Here is a 24,759-nt window from a genome sequence, read left to right on the forward strand (position 1 = left end):
CGTTGATAAAGCCAACCCCCCCCCCCCCCCACCTTATTTTCGCTCCCTGGTCGGTTATGTGGGGCTCGAGGCTGTAAAGAGGCCCCCCTACCCACTAAACCCCACGGTGTCCTCTCACCGCTTTGTTTGCGGGGTCTCGGGAAGCTGTAAAGTGCATCCGCGGCCATCCTGGATCAGGATCCGTCGTTGGTCGGGCTATGAGCCGACCGTTCCTCGCTGTGGGAGCGCTTCCCGGACACAGGGTCGCGCTCTCCAACTCGAGAGCCAGCGTATTGGGCGAGGGCGCTCTCATGCATCCCTCGCCCGCTGGCGTCTCAAGAAAACCCTATCCTAACTTATTTTAAATACTACGTTGATCCTTTTTTTTTGCGGTGGCTTCGCCCCCGAGCCCGCCTTTATTTGCTCTGAAGGGTCACAATAAAACCCTAACCCAATTTATTTTACATACTACGTTGATCTTTACAGTAGTTCCAGTTCATATCTTCCATCTCCATCATCAGACCTTGAAACCTAATCGTAGTCAAAGTTCATTACAAGACTTTTCTAAGAAACCCAAAAACAGCTATGATACGATGTTCCATCATGTAGTTCCAGTTCATATCTTCCGGCTTCATCATCAGACCTTAAAACCTTATCGTAGTCAAAGTTCATTATAAAACTTTTCTATGAAACCCAAAAACAGCTATGATACGATGTTCCATCATGTAGTTCTAGTTCATATCTTCCGGCTTCATCATCAGACCTTGAAACCTAATCGTAGTCAAAGTTCATTACAAGACTTTTCTAAGAAACCCAAAAACAGCTATGATACGATGTTCCATCATGTAGTTCCAGTTCATATCTTCCGGCTCCATCATCAGATCAGTTTAACAGTATCATATTATTGTATTGTCATCAGAACTACATACAGCTGCCAATTTTCATTACGCTACGATCCTTGGAAGATGGTTAAATTAGCCTCCTTAGATTCCATTACATAGTTAGTTACATATTTACATGACGACGACCTAATAAAAGCGTGTTAATGTTAAAATAGGAGAGAGACAAACACTGTTCTTTATTTTGTACCCATAATACAACGGCTCAAGTAAAGCACCACAAGCTCGGTAACTAATTAAAACTTTCGAAACAAACATAAAATGTAATATGTACCTATATGTGGCAATCTTAGTTGAGCAACATTCACTTTATTTGTAAGAGTTTAAATTCACAAATCAAGTTTTGTTGCAAAATACCAATCACAATTCCTAATTGAAGTTTCGCAATATTCCGTCGCAGTAATCCAATTGTGAAATATTTATTTTATTGGTAGTAAAACTTTTAAAATTTGAATTTGTTTTCAAAACCGGCAATAATATTAGTGTATCGTGATCGCACAGTATTTATTAAGTTTACAAGAGATAGAAGGTAAAATGCAGTCGGCGGTGTTGGCTGTGGGTGTGGTGTGGTGGAGCAGCCTGATGGCGGGCTGCGCACAGGCGCGGGCGCCGGCGCCCCGGCGCTTCAGGGCCCTGCGCGCCCCCGCGGACCCGATCGAGCCGCCGGAACATCCCGATCACAACAACACCAGTAACTTTAAAAACATGTGCCTAGCCTCCCATTCACAGTACGATTCATCTCTACGATCGATTGGACGACTATCGTGGCGATCGGTCGCATCGAAAGTGCCAGCCATACACGTAGCGACCCCCCCCTCCCCCTCCGTTATTCGCACCAAACGGAATAGTTAAGTCGGTAAGTATAAGGTAAAATAGAATCGTTGGTCGTAAGCGGTACTTTCCATCTATCGTCGGGATTTTGTTGTTGGTTTGCGGTTGGCGACATCGCGAACGCGTTCGAGTACATTGTCAACGATATTGAAATACCTACGCTGTACTCCGACCGTATGTTTCTAATGCCTTAATGATTATTGTAAGTCTGTTACTTTTAAATCTGTTATCTTTTAAATATATTAATAATAATTCACAAATCTTCCTCTATATGTCCTTGCCTCTTAGTTACACACATTCTTTTTAGGATTCCGTACCAGAAAGGTACAACAGGAATCCTTATGGTGCGACTCTATCCGTCTGTCTGTCCGTCTGTCACATTCCTAAATATCTCGAGAACTACTAACGCTATCAACTTGAAATTTGGAATAGTTATGAACATTGTAAACCTCTACAAATAGAACGTAGATTTTTTTTTAATATATTAATTTTAATTGTAGAAAATGGCCAAAATGAAAGGGGGGCAAACTGTAAATTTCAAGTTACTAGCTTACAATTGAACGTAAATAAACTATTTTTTACAATTTTTTTGTTGTAGAAAAAAAAAGAATTTTGAAGGAAAATGTAAAACTTTTTTTTTTAATTCACAAAATACTTTTCATATTTTTACTTTCAATTTACCCAACCTTGCATTTTTTAAAATTTAATTTGAAGTACTACAAGATGTTAACGTGAACTATCTTCTTTCCAATAAAGTAAAAAGTATTTAAATCGGTTAACATTATAAAGAAATATCCCTGAAAAACTCAACATACTATACAGGTCGCACAAATTAGTTAGTGAATTCACCGAGAGATGGCGCTTTACTTTACACAATAATGCTCATTATTAGTACCTATACTTTTGTCTTCTAGTCAAGTCATTAAAGTTATATGAAAAGATGAGATTATTTTAACTAGATAGAGAAAGTTTGTACGGAATCCTCGGTGGGCGAGTCCGACTCGCACTTAGCCGGTTTTTTTTTTCATCACATTTGAGAACAAAACACATAGGAAAACCTCAAACCGACCAGTCTTGTAATCTTCACCAATATTATACCGGATACTTCCATATAAATCCATTGTGTTTTACTATAAGTACAAACAGAACACAAGACTAAAATACTTCATTATTCTTTCATTATATTAATCTAAAATCGACCGGTCTGGCCTAGCGCGTAGTGACCCTGCCTGCTAAGCCGCGGTCCCGGGTTCGAATCCCGGTGAGGGCATTCATTTGTGTGATGAACACAGATATTCCTGAGTCCTGGATGTTTTCTATGTATCAAAGAGGATCGAGTATTATAGAGAGTTACTGTCAAAGTAAAATGTGTAATCACAGTGCACAGCCATCTCTCGACACAAGCTTAAAACTTTTGAACCTCAGTTTTGACAATAGGAAGGGGTGGACTGATATGCACTGCATAGTCTCATTCAGTTTGGCATCTACCTTGCCCACGTGAGCGCTTTCTGACCACACAGGGGCGCAGTATTCCGCTGCTGAGTATACCAGTTCGATACCAATATTACCAATGGTATGAATAATAGTGTTAAAAAACTTTTTAACAAAAAATAAAACCGCCTTCAAAAATAAGCACGACACTTACAAAACACGGAGAAACTAAAAAGCAAAAAATAATAAACTTTTGAATTCAGATTTTTTATCGGATTGCAATAATCTAAACATCAAAATTATAAAGAAATCAATTATTTTTGTAGTCGGTACCAGACCTGTTCGTCGCCTTGCTATTTCCTGTTTGTCCCACCCAACCATACGCAGGCTAGCCACGAGTTCAAAAATAATTGATTTCTTTATAATTTGGATGTTTAGATTATTGCAATCCGATAAGAAATCTGAATTCAAAGGTTTATTATTTTTTGCTTTTTAGTTTCTCCGTGTTTTAAACGCGCCTATTTTTGAAGGTGGTTTTATTTTTTGTTAAAAAGTTCATTTATTTGTTGATTTTTAGTGGTTTCTATTGATATTATATGTATCAGTCCGAATATATGTACACTAGTGAAAGAATTATCCTTTAACTCCTAACCATTGAGGAGTCATCAGCTCAGCCACATAAAATTATTACCATCAGGCGTAAATACTGGTGAACCTTTAAAAAATACACTAAAAACATTACATGTGCCTATAACATTTGAAGAGTTCCCTCGATTTCTCCAGGATCCCATCATCAGACCCCGACTTGGTGCCAATGGGACCATTTCGGGGTTATACCTGATCGATTAAAAAAAAATTGAAAATCGGTCCATGATTCTCGGAGATATCGAGTAACATACATTACAAAAAAAACATTCAGTCGAATTGAGTCGGTTAAAAAAAGTTTTATCACCAAATAATTCGTCGGAAACCGTGTTCCAGATTTCTGCCCGATGCCAGCGATGCAGCAGCAGGGGGCCACGCTGGTGGAGGACGCCAACGCCCACCCGTGGGCGGCGAAGGTGGTGCACACGCACTGGAAGCACCATACAGAAGAGCCCTTCCTGTGCACGGCGGCCGCGATTAAACATCGAATATTTATAACTGCTGCTAGATGTCTCGCCACGTGAGCCAATAATCAACCTACTAACATACATGTCATAAATATAATATGTATGTAATGTAAGAAAGTGCAAAACAATAACATTTATGACGAAGACTTGCAGAGTCGAGGACTATTTGACAGAGAATAATCATGTCCCAAACCGGGGATTTGCTTGTCTCTCTTAGTATGAGAAAGCTATCGGCTCGGCTCCAGGCTTGTAATTGCGTACGTCGGGCTTCGCCCGACTCTTTAACTATGAGGTTGTCTTCGGCGCTGGGCTCTAGACAGTATAGGTCGGGATTCGCCCAACTCTTTAAGTATGAGGGCGCCTTCGGTGCCCGGTTAAGGACCGCGTGCGTCGGGCTTCGCCCGACTCTTTAAGTACGAGGGCGCCTTCGGCGCCCGGCTTACGACTAAGTGCGTCGGGCTTCTCCCGACTCTTTAAGTTTGAGGGCGCCTTCGGCCGACTCCATCTTGAGACCCTGGCTGTCATGTAGCACAAGAGTGCTTGGCATGACTATTCAAAGAAGTCTAAATTTGAAGGTTTTTATCTTGTTTAGTTCATGAGTTCCTATGGCCACCTTCTGACTCCATCTTGAGACCCTGGCTGTCATGTAGCACAAGAGTGCTTTTCAAGACGTCAAGACTATTCAAATAAGTCTAAATTTGAAGATTTTATCTTGTTTAGTTCATGAGTTCCTACACTGAGAGAAATTTGCATTGTGAATTTAACAAGTTCGACTTGTTGCGGTTTATCCGTTTGAATCAGCCAAACGTATGTTTAAAACAATATGTGTCAGGTAGTTTTTATAAAATCAATTTGTTGATTCAAATATATTGCCGATTCAAATGACAAGTAGCTTGTTGTTTGAACCAAAGAGCACGTAGGCGCTATTTTAACCAAAAAACTTGTTGAACGAACATGAAAACTGGTTGTATTTTCTCTCAGTGTACTCGTATTGCTGAGACCTTGGTTGTAATTACAATTTTTTCTTGTTCTTTTGTATGTTGCCTTCCGTGATTTTTCCCACTTAATGGTCTCACCGGACGACCAGCGCTGGAAGTCGCCAGCGATATGCTGAGGTGAGGCCATTTCGTGGCACTTTATTATTATATTTACGTCAGTGTAAAATTGTTTATTATCTGTGTGCTTTCGAATAACAAATATTCTATTCTATTCTTTCATTATAATACAAATACTTTTTTTTTATAAGCTTATATGGTGCAGTCCCACAGCTGAGCAAAGGCCTCCCTACCTTTCTCCAGTCCTCACGGTTTGATGCCTCTTGCCAGTCTCTGCAAAATACGTGGAGGTCGTCCCGCCATTTCTCTTCTTTGGTCATCCTCTGCCCTGGCTAATTTGTTATAGTAACCACTCAGTTGTCACTTTGGCCCACCGTTCCGGCCGTCGGGACTTTTCTGCTTTCGTTAACGATCAAGTTTGGGCGCCGTAGGTTAGGATAGGCACTTAGGCATCAGGACACATGTCGACGAATACAAATACTATCAAGGTTATATCCGTCGGCCCCATTCGGCACAGCCTGTATTTCGGGAACCAAAAAAATAGATATAGATTACAGTTTTAACAGAAAATGTTCGAAATGCTGGGGTGGTCCGATTTCTTTGCACCCGAGTATAGATACTACTTATAGATGTCTGCGAATCGATAATCCATCAATAATCTGCAAAAAAAATCTCGGACCATCCTAAGATTCATAAGCCATAAGTAATCCATATTTTATCAATTTTACTTTTATTATTTTTTATTATTTTTTCCTTTATTTATTCTGCTTCTTAGGCTAAGCTTTTTATAGTATGAATATAAAAGTAAAATACAAAAACACATACAAAACAATATAAAAAACATATAAACACATTATAAAAAACCCTAACCTAGGGTGCCGCCAGCAGCGGGGCAGGGCCCAAGCTGCCGGTGGTTAGGGCTGCAGAGAGAGGAACCGTCGGACTATCCGCGCCGTGTCCAAGATCACCGCCTTCTGCATCTGGCCCTTGATCCAGCCACCTAGCGAGAGTCTCTTAAGATGTTGGTCGAGACTCTTCGCTATGAGACCGTTCGCTGAAACGACTATCGGAACAATGATCGTTGAATCAACATCCCACATGGCGGTTATCTCGTGAGCCAAGTCTAGGTACTTACTGGACTTGTCCTTCTCGGCTTTCACGAGATTCTCATCATGGGGGATGGTGATGTCAACGAGCACTGCCCGGCGTTGCAGTCGATCTATTATTACAATGTCAGGCTTATTGGCTACAATAGTCCTGTCAGTGATAATAGATCGATCCCAATAGAGCGTGGCACGACCATTTTCAAGAACTGGCGCAGGTAAGTACTTGTAGTACGGTACTTCGCGGTCCACAAGGCCGTATTGAAGAGCAAGTTGCTGGTGAATAATCCTGGCTACGAGATTATGTCTGTGCAAGTACTCGCCGTTAGCAAGATGAGAACAACCGGAAATGATATGCCTGAGTGACTCTCCGGGACGGCGGCATGCCCGACAAATGTCGACCGTACCGTCCTTCAGGATATATTTCCGGTAGTTGTTCGTCATCATAACTTCGTCCGCAATTGCACAGGCAAAACCCTCGGTTTCTCCGAAGAGGTCCCCGAATCGTAACCAGTTCACCGATGCGAGCAGGTCTACATCGGGTCCCGTGAGGGCCTTGTAGAACCGCCCGTGTAGCTGCTTGCTCTCCCATACCGCCTTGCGGTCCGCAGTACTTAGTACCACAGGTTTGCGCCAGTTCTCTTTCGCCAAGGAGAGCGGCGTGAGGTTTCCGTCAACTGCCACCACATCACGATGCACCCCACACTCGTTGTTAAGGAAGTAATTCCTGAGATTGTACACCTCACGGTTGTGGAGATCTTTGGCGTTTAGGAAGCCTCGACCTCCGCACTTCCGTGGGATGTACAATCTCATAACAGACGAGCGCGGGTGTAACATACGATGTGTGGTAAGCAGTGAACGGACCCTCCGATCCAGGGCGTCCAGCTCAGTCTGGGTCCACCGTAGTATGCCAAAGGAGTATGTGAGTAGAGGCATTACCCAGGCGTTAAAGGCGCGCACTTTGTTGCCTCCTGACAAAAGACTGTTAAGGACTTTTGTGAGCCGACTGAAAAAGCGCTCCTTCACCGACCGTCTAATGCCAACATCCTCAATACCCAACGACTGTGACATACCAAGGTACTTATAGGTTTCTGATTCAGAGATAGATCTGAACGACATCGTCTCAGAAAGTTGTAAATTTTCTGAATTTACAACCTCCCCCGCTGTACATGCATAACCGCACACTTATCGACACCAAACTCCATTCTGATGGCGGTACTGAAAACTTCTGTGGTTTTCAATAGCACCATCAGGTCTTGGGTGTTCGGTGCAAATAGTTTGAGATCGTCCATGTACAGAAGGTGAGAGATGACTTCACCCTCTCTCCGAAGCCGGCAACCTAGCCCAGAATCCTTCAGCAGCGTGCTGAGGGGATTCAGAGCTAGGCAGAACCATAATGGACTCAAACTGTCACCCTGGAATATTCCTCGCTCAATCCTTATGAAGTCCTGCGGGCCAGGGGGGTCATCCCTGCCTCCTGGTTGACGAAGGACTGTGGTCCACTGCCTCATACATGCAGCCAGGAAGGATATTAAAGCTGCATCAAGTTTATACAGCTCCAATACCCTTCTCAGCCATGAATGAGGCACCGAATCATAGGCCTTCTTATAGTCAATCCAAGCGGCCGAGATGGCTCCCCTGTTCCGCCGAACTTGTTGGCAGATGGTCATGTCTATGAGGAGGAGCTCTTTAGTACCACGGGACCCAACCCTACATCCATTTTGAGCGGGAGCCAGAATGTTGTTAGCGACAATATGCGCGTTAATTTTTGCTCTCAAAATGGATGTAAGGAGCTTGTAAAGTGTAGGCAAGCACGTAATGGGTCTGTAGTTTTTTGCTTCCGTGGTACTACCGGACTTATAGAGCAGGAAAGTAACACCAGTTGTTAGGGAAGGTGGGAGAGAACCAAGATCGAGGGCTTGTTGAAATTGCGTTGCCAAACGCGAGTGCGAGCATCGAAACCATTTTAGCCAGAAGTTGTGCAATCCGTCCGGTCCAGGACTTTTCCAGTTCTGGGCCGTACGGGTAGCACAACTTACGTCGTCGGGGCTGATGGTGATAGCCCCCATAGGCTCGATGTTCTCACACCCGCGTTCGACAACGGTCATCCACTCGCCCTCCGTGTGCTCAACGGGCACCGACCAGATGCTACGCCAGAAATCAGACATGGCAGTAGCATCCGGTAGCCGCACGTCGGACACACGAGGGTCGGTTTCCTCCCACCTTCGGTATACTTTCCTTTGGTCGCTTTGAAAAAGACGATTCTGCTGGAATCGGTCCACACGCTTTCTGTAGCGGCGAATACGGCTTGCCCATGCATAGACTTTATTTTATTATTATAAATGGGAATGTGTGTGGGTATGTTTGTTTGTCCGTCTTTCACGGCAAAACGGAGCGACGAATTGACGTGATTTTTTAAGTAGAGATAGTTGTAAGGACGGAGAGGCAATAGGTATAGATTATTGAGGTACCTATTTTTTCCCAGATCCAAACCCTATTATACTCATCTACGGATGCGAATGAACCTGAGAGTAGCAGTGCAATTTTTTGTGACGCCATCTCCATCCACCAAACAACTGTTCGACGACATTGGGTTTATCGTTGCATGGACCCGCCTCTTTGATAAAAAAACAGGATACGAGTATTCACCTACGGACGGGTTCCTGTCAATATCGAGGAAGCCGCGCGCCGGCGGGGGCGCCTGGCGCCTGGACTGGGCCGCCGGCGCCGCCTACAAGCTCGTGGGGTTCCTCGCGGAGGTAAGCTTCCCGCCTCAAGGTGCGGTTACACGGCCAACACAGTTGCCAGCAAGTCACATACCGTTTACCGCGTTCGCTCCATAGTTCTAAACGCGGCAATTGTATGTGAATTGCTGGTAATTGTGTTGCCCGTGTAACATCACCATTATGCTCGTGCGCACACCTGTAGGCGATCGTCACACTCACACTGCTCCGCATTTCGCAGCGACGTCCGTTAATGATTTATTTGACTTTCTAAGTAGAATCTTGATTTTGTATTGGCTACGTGCACGACAATTACCTACGCCAACTATCATGTGAACTTGAAGTGGAAAATGTCAAAAAATGACATGTAAACAAACATATTATTTTATATTTTAACGTTTTAAATAAATCGAATAACAAGAGCTACTATTTCAAATGTAATTTAGGTAGATAGATTATAAAGATATGGATATAATAATTAAAATCAGTTTCCAAAGCATTACTCACGGTATAAACTGCCAACCCTAGACCACAGAAAGAGGCAATAAATTGGTGCTGGCAGGGCATATGAGGAATCTTGAGGAACATAGGAGGAATGGTAAAAGTTCTACGAGCGAGTGATATGGTATTCGCTAAACCTCCGTCCCGTTAATGCCATATAAAACAAATCTAAACCTACCTACCTACCTAGTCATGTCTGCGGCCGCAGAAATATCCGACACGGGCCTATGCCCAGGCTAGGCCTGAATCTTTAAGCATAATTTTTTATGGTAGGAAAAAATACTAACAGCGTATTGAACAATATTAGGTAAAAAAAGCTTAAATATAATTTATTATAATGTTTTGTTTTGACATGTCACTTACGTTTTCTTTTCACGGTAGCTATCCATTTAGTTCTTTGATCCAATTTCCAGTGTGCTCTAAGAAACACATAGAACGTGCAACGACTATTTATGCCATTATTTTTACAATTAACTACGAAACAACAATTGGTGCCCCATATAAAGGTTTAAGAACTTTATTCTCAATAAGAATTTACATAAATTGAATGAATGAATGAATGAATGCTTTATTCATAAATGATACATTTACAAGTCAGGTTGTGGTTATATACATACATTTGTCTATTGTTTAGTTTACCTATTATTATTAATATCACATAAATAATTTAATTGTACATATTTATTTACCTATGTTTTATTCGCTTACTTGAGAATACAATTATGTTTCAGTATATCTATCTTACGACTAACATGCAGACAGTGTTATATGTAAATATTAATAAATGATTATAACAAAATATTCGACTGTTTACAAAGTGGGTAGAAATATGTTACTAACCGGCTTGATGAACTAAACTCATGCAAGTAACTATGGTGCATTCCCAACGCTTACCAAACACATACTATAATAATTTACGCTACCAAGTATCAAATATTACACATTGTATTATATTTTATGAGTTTTGATAGATTACAAACCACAATCAGTGTCGATTTTAACCACGGCAAGCACTGCGATCGCTTTGCTTACCCCCTCCATGCAGTTCGCACGAAGCCAATTGGTACGGCACACTGGCGCCTCGCCGCTTTGATGCGTCTGCACGGAGGATCGAGGCGCTCGACGACTCGCGCGCTCGCAAGCATGGTGCGCCACGCCGCGCCCCACAGTCCCGGACCCGGACGGGACTTGAGTGTGAGAAGGACGTAGGCACAATGGACATCGACGTCGATAACTTTATTTTTCGGAATTTGTGTCCGCGCCAGTTGCTGGTTAAGCCCCAGTTGAGACACAGCGGAAACCGCGCGGATGGAAACCGCGCAGAACGTTCACACTACACCCGCGCGGTGAAGTATGAACGTTCGAGTGCTGTTATTAAAATGAGATCCGTGCGGTTGGTCCACGCGGTTCCCGCTGTGTCTCAACTAGCTAATTAGTATCTATGCACCTTCTTAACTTCTCATCCATCTTTCTTAACTTTGTATGTTACTTATGTTGTTGTTGATTTGTATGAATGAATGAATGAATGAATGAGACTTTATTCGAAACACATTTACAACAACATCAAAGTAGGCTTAAATCTAGGAAAATGAATGAAGTTACAGTGCTGAGGGTGGTTTCGGAAAAGGATAACACTCAGCATTTGTCGCGGCACATTGATAGTGTTACGACGCTGATTTTCAGTGTACCCAGTGACACTTAGAACAAACACATAACAACACAAAACGTAAAAAAGCAGAGCAAAACAGAAACAGTATACATTATAATGAACAGCTGATAGTTGTATGAAAACTGATATATATACATATTTATATATATTATTACTAATAAATACATATATAATTAAATAATATAATATATACATACACTCTAAAACTAAGGAGTTACAAAAACTGGTGGCGAAGATATAATATATGTAGATACAGGTCGGTCGGCTAGGCCGAGTCAGCTTGTTCCTTGAGTAAGTGCAGTTTTAGCTTACATTTGAAAACGTATAAGGAACTGGCATTTCTGATTGGTGGAGGGAGATTGTTCCAGCAGCGCGTGGCTGCGTAACGGAAGCTGCCACTGTAGACTGCAATTTATAAAATAAGAAAACACCAGCTTTTAATTTTAATAGAAAAGTGTATATACAATATTTGTGAATGACTGGTATAGTTTCTAGAATAAATAAATAAATAATCACTCTAATTTTGCTTACCCACGGGTGCAATTAAAAAAAATCATCCTATAGCCTTAAATTTAGGGAATCTCTAGCAAAATACACATTTATAGGTCTGGTTTGTAAATACGGATCTAAAGTCAGTGTCGGGAAGACCGTCTACCCAGAAAGTTACTGACACCTCCGAAGGTATACCAGTTTTTCAATCCTTAATCCATTGGTTTTCAATAGATATCCCTAGGACAAACACTAGTTAACAAAAAACTTGATTCGTGTTTCGAACTCGACCATCGAGTTCAACATGGTTACCCAAAAAATTAAAATAAATTATAAGTAGTTGGAATATTCGTAGATTATGTATTACTTTAGTAACTTATTATTAATCTGTGGTTAACGTAGTAATTTCATAATCATTCTTCATGTCTAGTACAATGAATGCTCTGTAACTGTAGAAGAGCGGGTTTCGCGTTGGTTGATGAAAAGTCCGGAGAAGAGTAGAGATTATTCTGTTTATTTAAAATATTAAAATGTTATATGAATGTTATGTTATGTTATGTTATCGAATGCACCCGGCCACGACGGTTCTCAAAAGTGCACTAATTTTAGGTAAATGAAAATTGGCTAACATAGAGTAAATTGCTGACTGGGCACACGTGCCGCACGAGGCCCGGAACGTGTTGAAGGTGCATTGCACCGAACATCTTGCGGGGGGCAAACGATGAGATGAGATGAGTAAGAGAATGATACAAGGTGATTAAACAATCAGCTTAATACTATTCACTAAACGATGTTTTTCTTAAAATTGGGGAGCTTCCCCGGTCTATGTGTGTTGATTCACTCATCTCGTGTTTAGGACTTGTAATCACTTTCACTCGCGCACTGTTTATTTCTCCTTCACTCACACTTTTTGCTCGATATTGCGCACTAACACTACACTTGTTATCGTTACGGATGTCACCGGTGCTGGTGTGACGTGTGTTGTACGGCGTGGAGGCTGCGCTCGCGCTCGCTCGGGGCGGCGGCGGCGGCGGCGGCAGGTTCACCCGGCGTCTCACGGAGATGTTGCTAGCTGCTGTTGGTTCCTCTGAGTCAGTTGTGAATTCTGGAGTTCTTTGAGGTCTCCATTGGCAACGTTTTTTCCGGCAAACTAACGCAATTGCCATAATTGTTATTATGATCCAAAGGCAATAAATGGCAGTGTAGTGGTGTATATTATGCATGGAATAGTCGTTCTCGTCTGGGAGTTTACTTTCCTTTAGCGCTTTTATTTTTTCTTCTATATTTTTATCTTCTTTTCTTTCCTTGAAGTTTAAGCTGCTGTTTTCGAATTTTTCGATAGTGATGTTTATTATATGGTTTATTGGGTCGATTTCTGGTGTAGGTATACTATACTTTAAATTTGCGTTGCTTTGCATGTTCATGTGCGTATGAATTGCAAAGTTATCTGTTTTTACAATGCAATTCTCCTCGATGTAAATAATGTTAGAGCGTGTCAATGTTTGTGCTGTAACTCGATCCGTACATATTGTTCGAAACTGACACCGGTCGCAACAAAAATATAAATAATGATTTGCTTTTGATAGACTAGTCCACTTGTTCTGGCACGCGGCTATGCTTGTTTTGCATTGTAAATTCTTATTTTCGTCCTTTATGCATAAATCTTGATCCATGTTCATTTTATATATAGGTACCTTAAGGGGGCACATGTACGCAAACGGATCTCGTATGATACAAAGTTCGAGATCTTTTTCTTGTAGTGGAATGTATGCATCTTTCTGAAGGTTCATCGCTACGTATTTTTCTATGGGGACAACAGATATCATATTTCCGTCTGAACTATGCGGGACCGGAATAATGTTGTAAATATCATAACGGTCACGTGTTGTTAATGGGATGCGAATCTCAAATATCATGTATTGGTCAGTCATTCTTGCTTTCACTTTTAATACTTTGTAAATGTTTTGGAGGTTTGTTTGTGTGTTGTCAGTTGGTAGGGTAAGGTCGCTCGTAAGTTGACCAGATATAATGTTTAATTCTTTTTGTAGTTGTTCGGGGCTGATAATATGTATATTCATTTTATCGCTATAAATGTTAGTTAACGTGTCTAATAACATATCTTGGATTGTCCTAAGGTGGTTTAACAAGTTATTTGCTGCCATGGCGATCAATGTAAATTGAGATATGCTTTCTGCATCTGTAATTTCTTTCTCCATTGCAGTGTTGCTCTTTTCTAAAGCGATTAGATGCTGGTGTATTAATTTGTGTTGCTTTTGTATGGTATCTCTTGTCCTCTGGAGCATGTTATATTCGGCTTCAATGATTGATGTTTGATTTTTCCACATTGTGACGATGTGTTTTTCGTTCGCCTTAATACTATTTATGTCATTTTGATATTGTTGAGCAAATTTATCATCTAAGACTCCGAATAAAGTATTTGCTAGATTTCCGACACCGTTGAAAAATCCGCGTTTCTTTCTTGTTTGCTGTTTTAGTTGATGTCTTGATAATACTTTATTGTAATGTTGCAGTTCGTCGTGTGAATGACGTAATTGTAGAAGGATGACGTCACAGTGTGAAAGGCTTTTTACTTGTTTACAAATAGTTTCTAATTGTTCGTTGTATTTTCTGTATGCTGATACCCCTTCCCAGAAAGGGCTCATGTCGTAGTACGCGACTAATTTCCATTCGTCCCTAACTAGCTGCATTGTTCCTAGCCTATCGAAGTATAGGCCTTGCCCTTCGTTGACAGGTGTCATTTTGACGCAATTTCCAGTTGTCAAAAATGTTATGAAATAAAATAGCATCATCAATATTGTCGTCATGCAACCCCGTTTAGCTGGTTTTTTAGTTTTGTTTTGTGTCAGTTGTTTGGAGGGTTCATTTTCTGATTTTGTATTTTCCAAAGGCAAGAGAGAAAGTTTAACTACGGGTCTTTTCAGTATTCCTTTTTCTGTCTTAAGTGTTACTACTCGTACATAACCATCTTGACCTGCGTGTACGTCTATTACTCTTCCGAGCGCCCATTTTCCTGCTGGTAAATTATCTTCGTGTATGACCACTATGTCTCCTATTTCTATGTTTTTCTGAGGATTGCACCATTTCTGTCTTGCTGTAAGTAGGCTTAAGTACTCAGATTTCCACCTTTTCCAAATGTCATTGAATATTTTTTGTGTCAAACTCCATTTTGTGCGTGCGTCCTCATATGTTTCCATTATTGTTACACTTGCTCTTCCTTGTAAGAAGTGGGCTGGGGTTAGTGTGTTTAAATCATCAATGTTTTCGGTGAGGGGACACAGTGGGCGGGAATTCAGGCAAGCTTCTAATTGGGCTAAAACTGTTGAGTACTGTTCGAAGGTAAGCTTTTGCTCACCCACTACACGTTTTAAATGGTGTTTCAAACTCCTCACTGCTCGTTCCCAGAGGCCACCAGCACTTGGCCAGGATGGGGCATTGAAATGCCACTCAATTTCCATCTCGGCAATGTCTGTTAAGAAGTTATCGTCGAACGTGTTTTGTATTTCCTTCCACTGTTGCTTTAATATGTTATTCGCGCCTATAAAATTGGTTCCTTGGTCTGAGTATAGGTGCTTTGGGGCTCCTTTCCTGGCGGCCATCCTTCTTAGAGCTGCCAGGAATGCTGAGCTTGTTAGTTCTGTTACGAGCTCTAAATGTACTGCTTTTGTGACCATGCAGATAAAAACTGCAATGTAACCTTTCAGTGTTCGACTTCCTCGCGTGTTACTAGCTTTTATGTCAACAAACCCTGTGTAATCCACTCCAGTGTGAAAAAATGGTTTTGCTTCGTTGACACGGGCGGCGGGTAGATCACCCATGAGTTGATACTGTTTTTGCCCATCGATCTTTTGGCATTTGACGCATTTTCTAACCTCCTGTTTTACTCTATTGTTTCCGCCCATCACCCAGTACTCTTCTCTCAACTTGCTTGATGTAATCTTGGCGCCTCCGTGAAGTGTTATGATATGGGCATGTTCTATTAGTAATGTAGCAAGACGTGATTCCTTTGGAATGATTTTTGGGTGTCTCATTTCGTAAGGTAAATGCGCTTCTTCGAGGCGTCCTCCTACTCTAAGTATATGTTCGCTGTCCAGGAATGGATATAATGAGAAAAGTTTACTCCTTGTTTCTACTTTGTTATTCCTGCGTAAATGTTCAATATCTTCTTCTAATTCTTTGTTTTGCACGCTTTTAATTATAGCTCGTTTAGCTTTTCGCAACTCCTGTAATGTTAGATAGCTGGGTAAGCGTTTTCGCTTCAAAGTGAATGCTCTCAATATGTAGGCTACGATTCTTGTTACTTTTGTAATTGAACTATATTTGTTTAATAAATCATGAATAATATCTTGCTTGTTATTGTTTTGGCCCACATTTGATACATAGGATTTTTTCTCCTCTTCTGTTGTATGATATGTTGGTTTTTGACAACTTTCGTGTTCTGGCTGGAAATCAGCTAACCATGTTGGTCTTGACCACCATAAAGAGTTGTCTTTTAACTGAGATGCTGTTTGTCCTCTGCTGGCAGCATCCGCGGGGTTTTCTGACGATTTCACATGACGCCATTGTTCTTCTGTCATCACCTGTTTTATTTGTTCTACGCGATTGGCGACGAATGGTTTCCAGCGGCTTGGCTGTCCTTGTAACCATCCAAGGACGATCTTTGAATCGCACCAACCAAACGTTTCCACAGTATGCTGTTGTAGAGATATTTTTATTTTTGCCATTAGTTTTGATAGAAGATGCGCTCCACATAATTCAAGTTTCGGCAGTGTTAATTGTTTCTTCTGTGGGACGACCTTTGTTTTTGCTGCGACCAGAATTGGTTTTGTTTGATGTTCAGTTCGTGCATATACTACACACCCATATGCTTCTAGCGATGCGTCACAGTACCCATGTAGTTGGATTACGTCATTCTGTTTACATAGCAACCATCTGGGTATTTTGCAATCGTTAATTAAGTGAATTTCTTCCTGTATTTTGGACCATTCTAAGTGTATGTCATCTGGGATGGGCTGATCCCATTGAACTGTTTGTTTCCATACTTTTTGGAATAAAATTTTGAGTTTTATGCTGAGCGGGGCAAGCCAGCCAAGTGGATCAAAGAGTTTGGAGATGTCCGATAGAAGGGTTCTTTTTGTTGGTTTGTTTTTCTGCTTTTCAATTTTACATTGAAAAGTAAATACGTCTTCTGTTGGATTCCAACTTAAACCTAGTGTTTTGGATATGTCATCTTGTTTTAAGTTAATTGTTAGGTTTTGATTGTCTTGCTTGTTCTGTATATGTTCTAACACTTCTTCTCTGTTTGAGGACCATTTTCGTAAGTTAAATCCCGCTGTTCTTAACAAGTCGATAATGTCGTTTATCAGTTTTATTGCTTGCTCTATGGAATGTGAACCGTGTATAAGATCATCCATGTAGAACGATTCTTCTAAAACTTTGGACGCTTCTGGGTAGTTTTCCTGTTCGTCACGTGCTAGCCTTTTTAGTGTCATCATGGCTAAAAAGCTTGCACTTTTTGTTCCGTATGTAACTGTTGTAAGCTGAAATGATTGTAGTATCCCGTGCTCGTCTCTCCAGATGATTTTCTGAAGGTGTTGGTCATCTTCATGCACTAAGATTTGACGGAACATTTTTTCTAGGTCAGCGCAGAACACAAACTCGTACTGTCTCCATTTTAATAGCAATGTTTGTATGTCTTTTTGTAAATTTGGGCCCCTGTACATTAATTCGTTCAATGAGTATCCTGTTGATGTTTTGCTAGACCCATTGTACACCACTCTATACTTTGAAGTTAAGGATTCTGCGCGTTCCACAATGTGATGAGGCAAATAGCATTCCACTTTGTTGTTGTTTAAGGAAGGTTTCATATGTCCTAAGTCACTATACTCTTTCATGAAAGCTTTGTATGCTTCAGCTAATTTGTTCTGTTTTTGGAGCTTGTTTTCCATGTGTTTAAATTGGGCTATTGCTTTTGCCTTGGACTCTCCTAATTTTTCTTGAAAGTTAGGTTTCATAGGAATGCGTACTTCGTATCTTCCGTCTACTGTTCTCTTCGTGTGTTCTTCAAAGTGCTTTACGCATTCCAAGTCTTCCTGTGATAAGTTTTCCTCTTCTGTTATGTCTTCCACTTCCCAAAACTGTTGTATCTCTTCTAAGTTGTTTATAATTATATTACAACGGTAGGTTTCCAGTTCTTCTTCGTCATTTCCGCTTAAGAGCCACCCAAGTTGACTCTCCTGCGCCAGAGGTTGGTACTCATCCTCACCCTTTATTTTACCATCTAGAATAATCTGCGCATTAATCACTGATCCTAGAAGCAGATCTACTGGGCGACTAACGTTGAAGTCTGGATCGGCCAAGTTAAGATTCTGTATCATGGACCATGAAGGTCTCGAAAATGTTTCGCTTGGCAGACATTTCACAACTTTGTTCATGATAAAAACTTTTGCGTTAAATGTAAAGTTATTGTAAATCGACATACATTGTATTTTAAGTTTGCCCTTACAGTCGTTCTCTTTCTCTCCCAATCCATATATAACTCCAGAACACTTATCTCGTTTTAAATTAAGTATCTGAGCGGCCCGTTCTGTTATAAGTGAAATTTGGCTTCCGGGGTCTACCAGGGCCCGAAATGTGTGATAGGTGCCATCTGCCGCTTGCACTTTCAATATGGCGGTAGCTAATAAAGTTTCACAGAATGTAGTCTGTGAAATGTTTGTTGAATAACCCATCTGCTTATTAGAAGTAATTGCATTTGTTGCATAAGTTGAGGTCGATGGCTGAACTGCTGATGTTGTATTTCTAGCACATGCCTCGTGCAATAATGTGTTATGTTGACCTGAACATTTCTGACATGTTTTATTTGAGTTGCAAGCATTTCCATTATGACTAAATAAGCAATTTATGCATAATGCCAGTTTATTGACCGTTTGGAATCTTTTTTCCATTGGCATCTGCAAAAAATGTCGACAGCTGTAGATTCCATGTTGTAGTTTGCATAATGGACATTTGATACCTGAAACGTGCATAGCTTTCGCAATAGTTACATTTCCACTGTTATTTTTGTTAACTCCACTGTTACTGTTGTAATAAGGTCGATTATTGTATGATTGAATAGGTTTCTTAATGTTGTTAAATGTCGACTGTTGAGTGTTTCCTTTGTTGTTTAGAGACTCCTGTTTTCGGCGAGATGCTTCTAGACTCGTGAATCTTCCTTCTAAGAAATCAAAGAACTCCTGCAGTACTGGTAACTCCCTCGAGTTTTTTAATGATTCTATGTAGTCTTTGTGTGTCTCAGCGTCTAGCTTTTGAGTTAAAATGTAAACTACTAATGGGTCCCACGTAGCAATATCTACTCCTAGATTTTTAACGGCATGCAAGCATTCCATTGCTGTGTCATGCAGTTTCTTTATTTGGGCTAAAGACGGTTGTTGCATGTTGGGTAGCCCAAATAATATGTTCATGTGGGAATTGAATATCAATTTAGTATTATTGTATCGATTATTGAGAATCTCCCAACAAACTACGTAATTTTCCGAACTTATCTGAAGATGCTGAATTAGACGCTCTGCTTCTCCCTTAACTTTTGACTTCAAAAATTGCATTTTTTGAGCGTTTGATAAGGCCGAATTGTTATGAATTGCTTCACTGAATAAATCTTTGAAAGAGACCCAAGAATTGTAATTCCCGTAGAAGGTAGGGATGTCCAAAACTGGTGTTGATTTTACCTTATGTTTTACAGACCACACCTTTTTGTTAATATTTTTCTTCATCATGTTATAAGTATTTTCATGCATGTTAAACACACTTTCATACGCCGAATCACCTAGGGAACCCTCGCTTTCCATTTCCCAGTGTAAATTGTCGATAGCCGACCAACGAGCCTCCAATGTTTTGAGAGTATCCTCTAGCTCCCATTTCTCTGTTAATAGGTCAATCTGAATGTTATTCACGGTCCGCGCGAAGGCTTTTATGTTAGCCTGTTGTTTACGCATCATCTCGTCCATCTTACTTTCGGTTCCCCTCTGCTGTTTCCCAAATATGTTTCCTCCTACCTCGGCGACGGATCCTGGCGCATCGCCTTTAGCAGCCGTCTCTGCTTGTTCTCTGTTAACGGTTGTTAATGTGCTTGTACTTGAAGCGTTCAGGTCGGTCTTAGATTCAATGTTTTTCTCGGATAATTCTTGATACCCTGCTGTTAGCTTGGCGTGGAAAGTGGTATATGATTCCTTAGTACTCTCATAAATCCTGTTAGTAAAATACGAACTAGATTGACTCTCCACCATACCCAACTGTTCATGGTTAAACTGGAACTCACTCCATAATAAGTTTAAGGTGTCTAAACGTGTTTTAAAATATTCAAGCTTCGTTTTCCTGTCCGAACTGTCTTTCCTAAAGTTAGCGTAAGATGCCTCAATTAGACGTTGAATCTCCGCTTGACGCTGAACGTAGGCCATGTTGATTGATGAATATAAGTAAAATAAGGAAAGATCTTACTTGAATATCTCCTAGCGCTGCTCTGTTACTGCCAATACCACTACTGTTGCTGTTGAAACTCTGCTACTCCACTCCTTCAAACGCTGCAACCCTCACTCGTTGATTTTAAGTTCGTTCACCTCACACGATTATCAACCAAAGTATTAAACGCGCGAGATCCGGCTCGAAGGACCATGTAGAAGAGCGGGTTTCGCGTTGGTTGATGAAAAGTCCGGAGAAGAGTAGAGATTATTCTGTTTATTTAAAATATTAAAATGTTATATGAATGTTATGTTATGTTATCGAATGCACCCGGCCACGACGGTTCTCAAAAGTGCACTAATTTTAGGTAAATGAAAATTGGCTAACATAGAGTAAATTGCTGACTGGGCACACGTGCCGCACGAGGCCCGGAACGTGTTGAAGGTGCATTGCACCGAACAGTAACTGTATTCACCATAATGTCCGAAAAAACCCGGACGTTGTTGGTGCGTTTTACCCGCGTGTGAGTCCACGCAACGAAACGCGTCTGCAGTGTGACAACCACCTTAGGTACAAGTCAAGTTCTTTTAAGAGCTCGCTCCAGACTATGTGCGCGAATCACGGCGCAACGCCGCGAACCGGAGTGTGGATTCGATACGCAGAAAGTTCCAGACTCGCGTTCGCGGCGTCGTGCCGTGATTCGCGCGCATAGTCTGGAGCGGGCTTTTTTAGAGAGCACTGCTGCTGGGGGCCTATCCCAAATTTAAACATATAAACTGGGTTTATATGAGGGTGCCGCCAGCTGCGGGGCAGGGCCCAAGCTGCCGGTGGTTAAGGCTGCAAAGAGAGGAACCATCGGACTATCCGCGCCGTGTCCAAGATCACCGCCATCTGCATCTGGCCCTTGACCCAGCCACCTAGCGAGAGTCTCTTAAGATGGTTGGGACTCTTCGCTATGAGACCGTTCGCTGAGACGACTATCGGAACAATGATCGTCGAATCACCCTCCCAGTCCCACATGGCGGTTATCTCGTGTCGTGAGCCAAGTGTAGGTACTTACTCGCTATCACGAGATTCTCATTATGGGGGGTGGTGATGTCGACGAGCATGGCCCGGCGTTGCGCTCGATCCATTATAACAATGTCGGGCTTATTGGCTACAATAGTCCTGTAAGTGATAATCGATCGATCCCAATATTCCCAATAGAGCGTGCTGGCACGACCATTTTCGAGAACTGGCGCAGGTAATAAGTACTTGTAGTGCGGTACTTCGCGGTCCACAAGGCCGTATTAAAGATAAAACTGCTGGTGAATAATCCTGCCTACGAGATTATGTATGTACAAGTCGTTAGCAATATGAGAACAACCGGAGATGATATGCCTGACGACTTGACGAGTCACTCCGGGACGGCGTCATTGCCGACAAATGTCGACCGTACCGTCCTTTCGGATATATATTTCCGGTAGTTGTTCGTCATCATAACTTCGTCCGCAATCGCACAAGCACACCCCTCGGTTCTCCGAATGATATTTTATTGTTACAGAGAGAGTCACCGTCGAACCAATCCCTGTACGAGTTGGGTGAGATGTACGGAAGCAACTCGGCGTGCAATCGGCTCCTGCCGGCGCAGACGCAGTCGCAGGACTACTGGGCCGCGTGCGTGCACTCCTGCCGGCCGCTCGAGCACTCCCGCGAGCACCCGCCCTGCCGCCGGTATCTGCTGGGGCTGGGCCACGCGGTGCTCGACGACAAGAACGAACTGGTCGGCATCGTCACGTGGTCGTGCGGGAACGAGCCCGCCGCGCTGGCTAGGAGAGGCGGCCTGCCGCTGCCGCTGGGCGTCGCCGTGCCCGACGACCGCTTCCAGCGTAATTTAGAATGTGTAGACTATATTATCAAAAATGCTGACTTCGTAAAAAACTTAACCGTGCCCGGATTTTATCCATCACTTTGTAAATGATATATTAGTCCCGCTGGCCGCGTGGACACCAATTTTCGTAAGATATGTCGAACAATCAGATAATTTCTGTTTCGCCCCATAGTTAACAGGTTGCTTAAAGGCCTTAACACGCGTTATACTTTTTAAATATGCTATAATTATTAGAACCAATATAAATTATATAAATAAATAATAAATGTCAATTCGTCCACGACCAAGTGAAAGATTTGGTAAGTCTGCCAAACGTTTAGATGGATTATAACAATCTGCTTTACAATAATTCTGCCAAATGAAAAGTTGCCATACAAAAAGTTGCTAAACGTTAGTTGTCAAAATGAAACTTCGGCGAAATGTTGGTTGGCAAATGAAATTCGGCAAAAAATAGTTCGGCGAAAAGGCAGAACACCGTCCGAAGCATTATATCTCTCCTTTCTTTTGGCCTGATTTAGCAAGTGCACACTATGATGGTCAGACAGTTGAGCTACTAAAGTCAAAAAACACAGAATTTGTTCAAAAAGAAGCCTATTACTCAATTGTCCAGAGCTCCGACTTATCGAGCGGTACTAGACCACTGCAAGAGATACATACGAAAGAATGGCCGAGAAGATAATATATATTACTTGATGAATTCAAACGATTGTGGTCTGCAACTTGCCGAAAAGTGACAAGAAGTGATGTGAAGTCTGAGAAAAAACTAGTAAAATTTCCCCTACATTTAAAGGAAAGGGAAAAAGAGAAGATATGTATTGATGAATACAGACCTGACTCTATAATTCGTGTTTGAAAATGAACTCAGCTCGCGAGATTTCCTAACCGCTACCGAAGTTCTGTCTGTATGGCAATATGCTTACCGCGCGGGCCACTCGACTTGCGCCATGACACGTGATCTGGCCCCGCAGCCGAATGGCATTTCTGCAACGCGAAACGGAATCGAAACGCCTCAGAAAGGTAGTCTGGCTCGTTGCGCCAATGCGCAAGAGCGATAGAGATAGATATCTACGAGCGGTTCGTTTCGTGGTTGCTGTATTGTGGTTGCCCGCGAGCAGTGCCGGAAGGTTGCGGTGTTGTGCTGCGACCTGTCGAAGGCGTTCGATGTTGCCGACCACAACGTACTCGCTATCAAACTGCACCACTATGGAATAAGAGGTAAAGCACATGCACTCTTCACAGATATGCTTCATGATAGATGCCAGGCGGTGGTCGCTGACGGAGGCAGAGTAGATCAGAGGTGAAATCGACTGTAATGGGCGTTGCACAAGGGTCATCGGTGTCTAATATCTTATTTTCGCTGCTTTTAAACGACTTACCGAAAGCAATAACAGCGGGAGAAGCTTATAATATATATATGCCGATGACGTCGCTGTCGTCGTGTCCGCTCCTGACTTAAATGAACTCGAGCAGCGCCTAAACGAAGTTACTAGTCAGCTATGGAGGTAGGAGGTACTTAATTATAAATGGCTTAGTACTCAACCTTCAAAAAACAAATTTCCTGCATTTCCACCTTGGAAGCAAAGAACACCATAGTTCTGGGTCTTGAACTATACAGGAGCCTGCGATGGGATGCACATATCAGTAAAGTGTGTAAACAACTTGCGGGTGCCTGCTTCGCACTGCGACGCCTGGCGAGGGTTGTGCCCAGGCATATGGTAAGGTCTGCTACTGTAGATGCGGTAGGGTAAATAATATGCACTGAATAACTTGAATGTAGCGCGATTTATTATTTACTACACATCAACGAAATATTGAATACAGAAGGAGAATTGAGATTTACAGAACATCGAGACGAAAATTAAATGTATATAAGTATTTTGACATGGAAACAAGTCAACAACGGTATCCTATTAGATACCATAAGAACCGACTGCGCCTGCGGGCGGCTATCTATATAATAAAAAAGTCGGTTTGTCCGCGAGTAATTTAAAATTGTACACTTGCAAGTTGCAACCTGTGGGTCAATTACACGCAGAGAGCCTTCAACGCCCTCCGAGTACAGTATATAATGCCTTTAGGATGTTGTTGGTTCTCCCGCGTTATTGCAGTGCCTCGGCCATGTTTGCGCACGCGCAGACGGAGGGGTTCGGCGAGGCATCACTCCAGCGCAGAGTACGCGGGAGCCGCAACATCATCCTGAGGGTCATCAGTGACAGGGGGACTGCCCCTTTCAGGGACACTGGATACGAACGCACACGCACGTACCGGGTGTCCCTGAGGGCGGCAGATATTTTAATTAAAAATTTAAATAAATATGTTATGTTAATTTTAGGTCACTAATATAGCTTAAGTGTTATGTATATAAGTATATGTCTGTATAAGTAAAACGGGGCATTATATGGGCCCTGCCTGAAGTAATAGTACATTACATCAGAGGCCGGGAAAATGAGGATTTCCGGCCAAGTGGGTATATACGGATAGGGATACGAGGCCGGGAATCCGTTTTCACGCCGAGGCATGTATAGTGCTTTTCTCAAACATACAATGAAATAAAAAAAATGCTTTAAAGGACAATATTTTATAAAAAAAAGTTACTTTGCAGGCCTAGGCCTAAAAAATAAT

General features: G+C 42.0%; 1 protein-coding gene across 1 annotated transcript; it reads left to right on the top strand.

Annotated features, from left to right (window-relative positions):
* The first annotated feature begins 1,412 nt into the window (after positions 1–1,412).
* Positions 1,413–24,670, top strand: LOC125241408. Its single transcript, XM_048149881.1, has 4 exons — positions 1,413–1,569; positions 4,122–4,305; positions 8,896–9,169; positions 21,811–24,670. Exons 1-4 carry the CDS (start codon positions 1,413–1,415, stop codon positions 22,225–22,227), a joined length of 1,032 nt encoding a protein of 343 aa, XP_048005838.1. The 3' UTR covers positions 22,228–24,670.
* The last annotated feature ends 89 nt before the right edge of the window (positions 24,671–24,759 follow it).

This window comes from Leguminivora glycinivorella, chromosome Z, assembly GCF_023078275.1.
Source record: "Leguminivora glycinivorella isolate SPB_JAAS2020 chromosome Z, LegGlyc_1.1, whole genome shotgun sequence".
NCBI classification, from domain to species: Eukaryota; Metazoa; Arthropoda; class Insecta; order Lepidoptera; family Tortricidae; genus Leguminivora; species Leguminivora glycinivorella.

Coding starts and splice junctions, on each gene's coding strand:
- LOC125241408 (XM_048149881.1), top strand. CDS start 1,413: ATGCAGTCGGCGGTGTTGGCTGTGGGTGTGGTGTGGTGGAGCAGCCTG. Junction 1,570..4,121: donor TCCCGATCACAACAACACCA/GTAACTTTAAAA, acceptor ACCGTGTTCCAG/ATTTCTGCCCGATGCCAGCG. Junction 4,306..8,895: donor GCTGCTAGATGTCTCGCCAC/GTGAGCCAATAA, acceptor ATTTTTTCCCAG/ATCCAAACCCTATTATACTC.